We start from the raw sequence: 9,189 nt of genomic DNA, 5'->3' as shown, positions 1-9,189 counted from the left end.
TTATTGTTGTTATTTATAATTTGTACAATTAACCTCTCTGTGGTTTGACCCCGGTCTTGCCGGGTTATTTATTACTTCGACACTCCTGCACTTGGGAGAAGACATCAATCTTTTAGTCGTGTCAGTTGCTCCTAGACATTGTTTTTACAAAAAAAGATACAAACCTAGGATATAGCATGAACCCACATCTCGTTATGATTAAGGTTTGTAGTTTATCTTAACTACTTTACCATGAGTAGAAATCTAGTAATGTAATAGTCATTTCAAAAGCATGAATTGTTTATAGGCCATGAACTAGTTATGAAAGGGTTGAACGACGACACATGGATAATTTTATTTTTAAAGTATTAAACATGCATAATTTCTTTTTTTTATTTGTAAGAAATGATATGGGTGACTGATAATGTAATAATTTTTACTATAACACCCTAAACTTTTTATAAGATTTTTCATCGTTTTAATTGTCATGTATGTGAAAAATGAGGATCAAACGCACACATCTTGTACTACTTTCATCAACATGTAATAACGATACACAATATTAAATACAAGATAATAAATTTATAATATCTTCTTATATATGTAATTTCCATAACAAGACATTCATCCTTCATTTTCATTATTTTTACAATCTATGCATCATTGCTGGCTTAATAGATATACAATAATTCATTATATAATATTGACTAATTTTACAAACATTTCCTTAAAATAAAATAATCTTCAAATATCTGAACACGATCTCAAGAAACCTTGGATGAATAGGAAAAACACTTGTAGAACTCACAGAAATGTAAAATAAGATTTTCAATATACAAATATTCATCTCAACTGATCATTTTATTAATCATAGGAATAATATCACACAAATATTCTTTCATAAAATTTCATGTCGATAACATGATTTCTATTACAATAGTCATTTATATCCTAATTCAACCGCTTTTATAAATCATCACAGATACTTTTAGTTTATAGTACAAAATAATTTTGAATTTCATTTCTCTTTTATTTACTCATCTTCACATCTTGACTTAAATTATTGATTTCATATTCATCATTCACTTCACTTATTTCCATGTTTTTAAATCTTTTTTTAAAGCAACTAAATTTGTACTTGAATTAGTCACCCATGATGTTTTTTTCAAGGCATGTACTTCTATTTGTTTATTTTGACATTCCTTGATTCGCTGACCTTTGTTTATTTTGACATTCCTTGATTCGCTTATGACCTGTCAATATCACTTTGTCAATATCACTTTTCAACTACAACATATAATATATTAGTCAAAGCTCATCCATATTATTTTTCATTCTCCATTATTACTTACGCCCATTCATGGCTCATTTGTCTATTTTTCTTCCTTAATTATTCATTATGCTGCTTTATAACTCATTTATATATTTTTATATTCAAATATTTATCTTGCCCATATATGAAACATTTATATATTTTTCATGCTCAATTATTCATTTGGCTCATTTATATCCCTTTTATGTTTTTAAATCAATTTATTTGTTATTTTTGTTTTCATTATTCCTTTTCAACAATTGCATCTCATGTTCAACATTGATTGTGTATTCATTAGCGGTTGCAATTTATACTTGAGTCATTTTTCTTTTTCATTCAACCTTGTCAACATAGCTTGATTATGTCTTTTATGTCATAGCCTCCATCCAAATAATAGTCTTTTATATATATATTGCAATCCAAATAGATGACTTATTGTCTGTCATAGCCTCCATCCAAATAATAGTCTTATATATATATATATATCGCAATCCAAATAGATGATTTATTGTTTTATCAAGTTCACCTATTTTTTTCTATTTAAAATTCCATGTTCATTGACGTTGCTATCAATTACAATTTCAAGGTGGATGTCCACTATTGTGGTTAACTATTAATCACACACACACATAAGCACTATCGCAGTCACTCTCAATCATATAATAATTAGTATCGTTGTGGTAAGTTACAATTACATATTAGTTTCCAGCCTCGTAGGCATATTCACATGATAATATTATTCTTGCTCTGTAGGTAATATTCACAAAATATATTACTCTTACCTCATAGGTAAGTTTCACGTAATATATTTTTTCTGCCCTATAAGCAATATTCATATAATAATATTTTATCATTATACACCTTTTTATAGCATGCAAATAATTTCTATTGCATTCTAACTTTATAAAAGTAATTTAAACAATTAAAAAGACAAGGGTGATCCTTACCTTAAGTTCCCATTATACAAGCTCTTGAAAAGTTAGGTATCACTCCAGGTACTTCTCCTATAACTCTCAAACAATTAAAATTAACATTTAGACAACAAATATATAGATTCATTCATATAATTTCCATATAACACTTTCCAACATGTCAAATCAATATCTATATATTCTTTTCTTTCATATTAGCACCTACCAACCAATTCACAACTCAACTAACTAATAACTTCACTAAACAAATTCAGTTTAACTAAATATATAAATTTCTCAAACTTATATACTTAATTTTTTCTTTTATAACACTCAATCTCATCTTATTTAAAATCACCATCAAGCATCTAAAACATTTAATATAATGTTCTTTGACCATTTTACCACAATTTATTATTCAAACACATTAATCTTTATACAAATCATATAATAAACAATCCAATTCAACAAATTATTATTATATTGGAAAAAGCTCTATTTTTTGTACATGGTACTTCATGATAATAATCTCTCTTGCTTAAATTTTCAACATAACCCAATTTTCTCAATCTTTCATTTATGCTAACAATATTCCCAACCAATAATTTTACTTCAATTTATCTTAATTATATAATTAAATGTTTCACGACTCAACAACACAAAGATTTCCACACTATAATTTTTAAGTTTATATCACAATAACATTCATTTTAATAATAATTCCTCAAAACTTACAAATTAATCATTTATTCAATTCAGCCAACATTTATAATTTATCATAATTACTCATTTTCAACTTTTATTTAAGATAATATAAATGCAATCCCCAAGCTAATTAGTTAATTCACATACAACTTGAACATTTTTCTTCATCTCATTTATTTTCACATATCTTAACTTATTATTCTGTTTTGCTTAATTAATTATTTACCTATCTCAAAGTTCTAAAATTTATACTCGCTCACTTTTACATATTGCATAACATGCCAATTCTTTATTCAAATCCAAATTCTAATTAAATTCTCATTTATAAAACCTTTACATTAACTAGTAATATTCATTACTATAGATCATACATACTTTTAATCTATCACTTTTCACTCACACATATATAGCACAAAACTTCACACTCCTAACCAAAAAATCTTTCCTAAGTAGAGTTTCCTTGTACCAACACTCTAGTTGTTTAGCTTATTCCCCAAAAACCTTCCTAGATGACTAGACCTAATGTACAATTTTTTTCCTTTAGTTTATTTTAAAAAATTTATATGTTTTCACTCTAGTTGTTTTCCTCTCTTATGCCACTTTCATAAATTGACACAAAACATCAAAATTTCAAGCTTAACTTCTCATGCTTTCCAACCATTTTAAGTTCAATCTTCACCTTATCATATTTTATCCAAGATTTTTTCTCACTCTAACCTATTAATAACTTTGTAATCTAACAATTATAAAATTTTCTTATTTAGTCAATTTCAACACTTTTAAGAATTTAATTAGTATTCACAAAATGCAAAATACACCTTAATTACCAATTGAAGATATAATTTTCAATATTTTTCCCTACTTTCATAACATATAGTTTATGTTCCTAATTCTCCCCATTCGGATAACTATATTTTTCTAACACATATATGACAATATGCTAAACACTTTTTCCCTACTTTCATAACATATAGTTTATCTTCCCAACATAATCCTATAATACAACTTACACTTTCAATCCACACACTTATCATTCATCACTATATCACACATACACATAAAATTAACATATCATTTCTCAAGATTCCACCTAATTCTCCCCATTCCGATAACTATATTTTTCCAACACATATATGACAATATGCTAAACACTCATTCCATCAAACATTCTACTTCATTTAAAATTTCTAAGGTTTCTATATCAAGCCATAAGCATTTCATTATCATATAATCACAAAAATCCCTCATTACAACTTTTTCCAAACACATATACAACATGAACTTTACATATTCACCCAAAAAACCTTTCCTACACAAAATTACACAATACAAAAAATCTAATAAACATATAATACCATAAAATAAAACAAAATTCTCATTTCCCTAATTTTTCACCTTGGCTGACCATATGACAAGTTATTTGTCATTGTTTTCAATCCATTTTTCTTTTAATTTCATCATTCTCATCACTTTTTTCATGCCAAATAAACTTATAACTATCTAAAAATTATTTTTTACAAAATTTCTCCATGAACCTTAAAATTAGGGATTTCTTTCTTCCTAACGCACAAGACAATTTAGAGTGAAATAACTAATGGATTTGCCCCTTACATTTGAACCCAATTTGATGCTTTGTTATCAATTCCACCACAATTATTTCTCCCTCTCTTCACTCTTCAAAATCACCACTTTCTCTCTCTAGTTTCACAATCCCAAACTCTCTAATTTCTCTACATGACTTGTTTTCAACACTAGTAGTTACCTAAAACCATATACCCATGACCAAGTTTAGAGATAATAACATGAGTTTTTGGAAGAAAATGTAGTGAAAATATCAAACCTTTCTTCTTTATGGATGGCAAAAATTTTATAAACAGGGATGAGGAAGCTTTCTTACTTTATTTACAAAAAATTCATCGCATGTAGTCCATGTGTTGTTTTATATAAACTACCCAGTCATCATTACTTTTACATACAACTTTATTATCCAATTCCTTTGATATTTTTAAACTAATTTTCTAGGGAGTTATACCTCTAATCATAATAAAATTTTCTAGAACTTCCATCATTTTCAATTATAAGTTGTGCAATTATACACAAAAATTAAACTTGCGATTAACGTTATTTGCTTGTAAAATCACTTTATTATTCAATTCCATTGATATTTTTAAACTAATTTTCTAGGGAGTTATACCTCTAATCATAATAAAATTTTCTAGAACTTTCATCATTTTCAATTATAGGTTGTGCAATTATACACAAAAATTAAACTTCTGATTAATGTTATTTGTTTGTAAAATCATATAGTAATTTATTTGGTTTTTTGTTCTATTTCCGTAAACATTTTTCACTCTATTCACATAAACTCTATTTTTAAAATAATTATTTTACCTTATTGAAGAGTTTACACAATTTATATTAGCTACCGTTTTGCATACCAATTTATTAGTTTATTTCATACGAGATCTAAGTAAGTAAATTCATTGGAGATTTCTTAACATGGTCTTAATAATCTTTCCCTCCAAATTTATCATTTTCAATTGGAAATTAATCTATTTAACACTTATCCACCAATTTTGGGTCAGGGGTTTACACTCACTGTAATATTTTTTTTATTTGATGTTAAGATAGGAATACATAATAGTGATAATACTGGAGAAGATATGAAATGACCTGAAAAAAATTAAGGATGTATTTTAAAGTAATTTTACATGAGTGTTCAAAAGAGCCCAAATTGCCTTCCAAGTCTACCAAGTCCCCTAAAAAGGCTTAAGTCTATAAATAGTAATAGTGTATTTAATGCAATTATCTTTGTTTTGATCTCTATCTCCTCAACCTCTATGTTTGTAATTTATTTTTTTATACCTTTGGAGGTAAATATTTTTTTAATGTTTTTTGGGACTTTTATATAGGTCCATGGGATTCTCTCTTTATTTCTACTTTTCCATGTACAATATTCTCTCAACTTCATATGAATGAATAACATAAATTATGTTTCAAATTTTTAAGATTTGCTCCTCACAACTCATATTATAATCAGTTGTTATTTGCACAACATCCTTGCAGCTCGCTCTATTGCATATTTAATAGCTTAAGTTGTTGAGCAATAAGTAATGTTTAAAATTTGTCATAAATCATTGTGAGCTACTTCTTTTACATTTTTTTTTATTCATTTTGGGATTTAGGTATGAGAATTTATAATTGTTGTTTATAATTTATACAATTAACCTCCCTTTGGTTCGACCCCGGTCTTGCCGGGTTATTTATTACTTCGACACTCCTGCACTTGGGAGAAAACATCAATCTTTTAGTCATGTCAATATTCTCTCAACTTCATATGAATGAATAACATAAATTATATTTCAAAATTTTAAGATTTGCTCTTCACAACTCATATTATAATCAGTTGTTATTTGCACAACATCCTTGCAGATTATAATCAGTTGTTATTTGCACAACATCGTTGCAGCTCGCTCTATTGCACAACACCTTGCAACTCGCTCTATTGCATATTTAATAGCTTAAGTTGTTGAGCAATAAGTAATGTTTAAAATTTGTCATAAATCATTGTGAGCTACTTCTTTTACATTTTTTTTTATTCATTTTGGGATTTAGGTATGAGAATCTAAGGAAAAAAAATCATGGATTCAAATGAAATAAAAACAAAATGCTTGTTCGGAAGTAACTTGTAAGAAAGGATGTTACAGAGATAAATGTGTGAGATCTACGATCCAATTCCTACCTTTAAAGTGGGAGAAGTAGAGTTTTGTTGTTTAAATTAAGATTTATTCCGTAAACCATTTTCTCTTCAAACAAATCAATGCTCTAGTTTTGAATGAATTAGTCTAGGTGAATTCTTTAACCCATATTGTTTTTAACTATGAATAGTCTAGATCTCGAGTCAATTTATTAGGTCAAGTTTTAAAATTATATTTAAGACTATATTTAAGACATGGATAAAAATATTGGTCCTAGTCATGATGTACAGAATATCATAGAAAATACGGTTAATTTGAAGACAATTTATCTTTTATTATTTTTCTCCAAATAACAAAATATACATGAAACAAATTTTATACTTTTAAAGTTGGAAAAATGTTCTATTTAATTTTTTTTAAATGAACATGATTTTTATTTTATATTGGAGAAAAAAAACTGAAAAAAAAAGAAAATTAGAAAGGAAAAAGGAAAATCGATTTATTTTTTACTCAACAGTGCCATGTTTTCCTGTTCCCTTTTAATTTTAGTTCAATTTTAACGGGTGTTCATATTTATTTATTTTTGTGAAAAGAATTTTTTTTCAAATGAGAGCCGCTAGCTATTGCAGAACCATGTTGTCACCGTTCGAAGAACATCATTTTCCCAACAAATTTGTAGCTCTTATTCTAACAAAGAATCATGGTTTTCCTCTTTAGAATCAAGAGAAGGTGAAATTTGGTCTCCATGGCAAGCAGCTAATTTCAAATTTTACCGGAAAGATTGCTTAAGCTGCACGTACTAGCTACCACAAGTTTGGTGTAGAGTACAAATTAAGTAACAAAAGAAAAGCAAAATATAGGGTTTTACGAAAATGGTATCTTGATGCATAAGAGTGGCAAGTAAGGTTCGAATTAAGCCACCGTGAACTGAAAGGAAATAGGTTTCCGGTTGTTTTGAGTGAGACTGGGACAAAAACAGCAGTTCTACCTAATTTGTCTGATTGGATGTCCAAAACAACTACGTGTGTTGGATCTGTTAATTTCTCTTCCTCTCTTAATTTTTCCCTACTCCCTACCAAACTATACTCGTAAGTGCAGCTTAACAGCATCCTGTATAGTGGCTTGATGCCAAAGCCATCACTACTGACCATTATAACAAACCAATTCCAGCTTGTAGGGTTGTCCTTCATCAACCACTCTATTTTGTTTCTCACTCCTCCTCGCGCTCAGTTCAAATATTTTTGTTTCTTGGCTTGTTCATGTCGAAATGAGAGACAGAATGGAAAGGCTTGTTCTTCTTCCTTTCTCCATTGGTTGCGTCTCTGAGTCAAGTGTGGCCATAGGCGTGCACCAAACTAAAAGAGCAAAGACAGACACAAACTTATCTGCATCAAGTCTCTCTCTCTCACACACACACACTCACAAGATTGTTATCACCTTTCTTTTTTTTTTTTCGTTTTTTTTTTTGGTTCTTTCGTATCTCTGCAAACTTGATTATTTGATTTATGTTTCTTTGTCTTTGAGAAGGAACACAAGAAGAAGACGAGGAGAGCTCATCAAGCACAGAAAGTACGAAAAATTCGTTGAAATTGCTTGCTCTTTCAAAGCCCAACGTATCCACTGGGTTTAATAAGCTAGTCAAGGGTTTGAAGACCTTTCCTCAGTTATTTGGTAAGTGTTTCAGCTCATTCCTTTCTTTTTTAAAAACAAAGAAACTAGGTACCTGCACGTAAAATTAATAAACCTATATGAGTGTCCTTGCTTGCTAGAAGCCAATGTGACCTTTTTCTCAATTATATGTGACCTTTTTCTCAATTATATGGTTATTCATCACACTTGCATGTGCATACGCACATACGCAGAGTCTTGTTTTCTAGTTATAATTAATGGTCCTTATCTTTTCTAGCGTACAAGGAAGAGATGGAAGAATTGGAAGTGGAAATGGAAATTGGGCTGCCAACAAATGTTAAGCATGTGACACACATAGGGTGGGATGACTCACCAAATACTAACCCCGTTCAGGGCTGGGACAATCTCATTTCTACCGATTTACTTTCTCTTCAATCTGCAACTTCGAAGCAGTTCGAGCTTGCCATAGCAGGACAGGCTAATTCACCTCTTGTTAGGGCTTCGTCTGCTTAATCCAAACATGACTATAGAGATGACAGTGGATATTGTTGACCAATTGTGATGTTGGTGGTGGATATATGTATGTATATGTATATGGAATTGCAACTTTAAGTGAATGAGTGAAGCTTTACTGCCATCAGCATGATGAGGAACAATCCATTGATAGAATTGAATTTAATTCTATTTAATTCATTTAATGTATAATTCAATTTTCATGTTTGTAACAGGATTCACGTAAGTTTTTAATTTGAAATAAATTAATTAAGTCTAATGTTTTCCCTGTATTGCCTTTTAGTTACTAGTAAAACAGTCCAAATCTACAAGGGTGCATTCAAGAAGTGGGTAGTGGGGGTAGTTTCCTAGATGACACACCAAAACCTATATAAGAGATTACATTTTGCCTTTATTAACATAAATATTTCTATTTAAGTACATAAAATATCTTATTTAATTA

General features: G+C 29.0%; 1 protein-coding gene across 1 annotated transcript; it reads left to right on the top strand.

Moving 5' to 3' along the window:
* The first annotated feature begins 7,701 nt into the window (after positions 1 to 7,701).
* LOC105136941 (CRIB domain-containing protein RIC4-like) lies at positions 7,702 to 8,927 on the top strand. Its single transcript, XM_011042460.1, has 3 exons — positions 7,702 to 7,999; positions 8,133 to 8,276; positions 8,512 to 8,927. The coding sequence occupies exons 1-3, from the start codon at positions 7,873 to 7,875 to the stop codon at positions 8,745 to 8,747; spliced, it is 507 nt and encodes a 168-aa protein (XP_011040762.1). The 5' UTR covers positions 7,702 to 7,872; the 3' UTR covers positions 8,748 to 8,927.
* Positions 8,928 to 9,189: the final 262 nt, after the last annotated feature.

The sequence above is a fragment of the Populus euphratica genome, unplaced genomic scaffold (assembly GCF_000495115.2).
Source record: "Populus euphratica unplaced genomic scaffold, PopEup_1.0 scaffold59.1, whole genome shotgun sequence".
NCBI lineage: Eukaryota > Viridiplantae > Streptophyta > Magnoliopsida > Malpighiales > Salicaceae > Populus > Populus euphratica.
This window is presented reverse-complemented; position numbering and strand designations above follow the sequence as displayed.

Excerpts from the sequence above, each read along its gene's own strand:
- LOC105136941 (XM_011042460.1), top strand. The coding sequence starts at position 7,873 with ATGAGAGACAGAATGGAAAGGCTTGTTCTTCTTCCTTTCTCCATTGGT. Across the intron at positions 8,000-8,132 it reads CACAAACTTATCTGCATCAA|GAACACAAGAAGAAGACGAG; the intron begins GTCTCTCTCTCT and ends GTCTTTGAGAAG. Across the intron at positions 8,277-8,511 it reads GACCTTTCCTCAGTTATTTG|CGTACAAGGAAGAGATGGAA; the intron begins GTAAGTGTTTCA and ends TATCTTTTCTAG.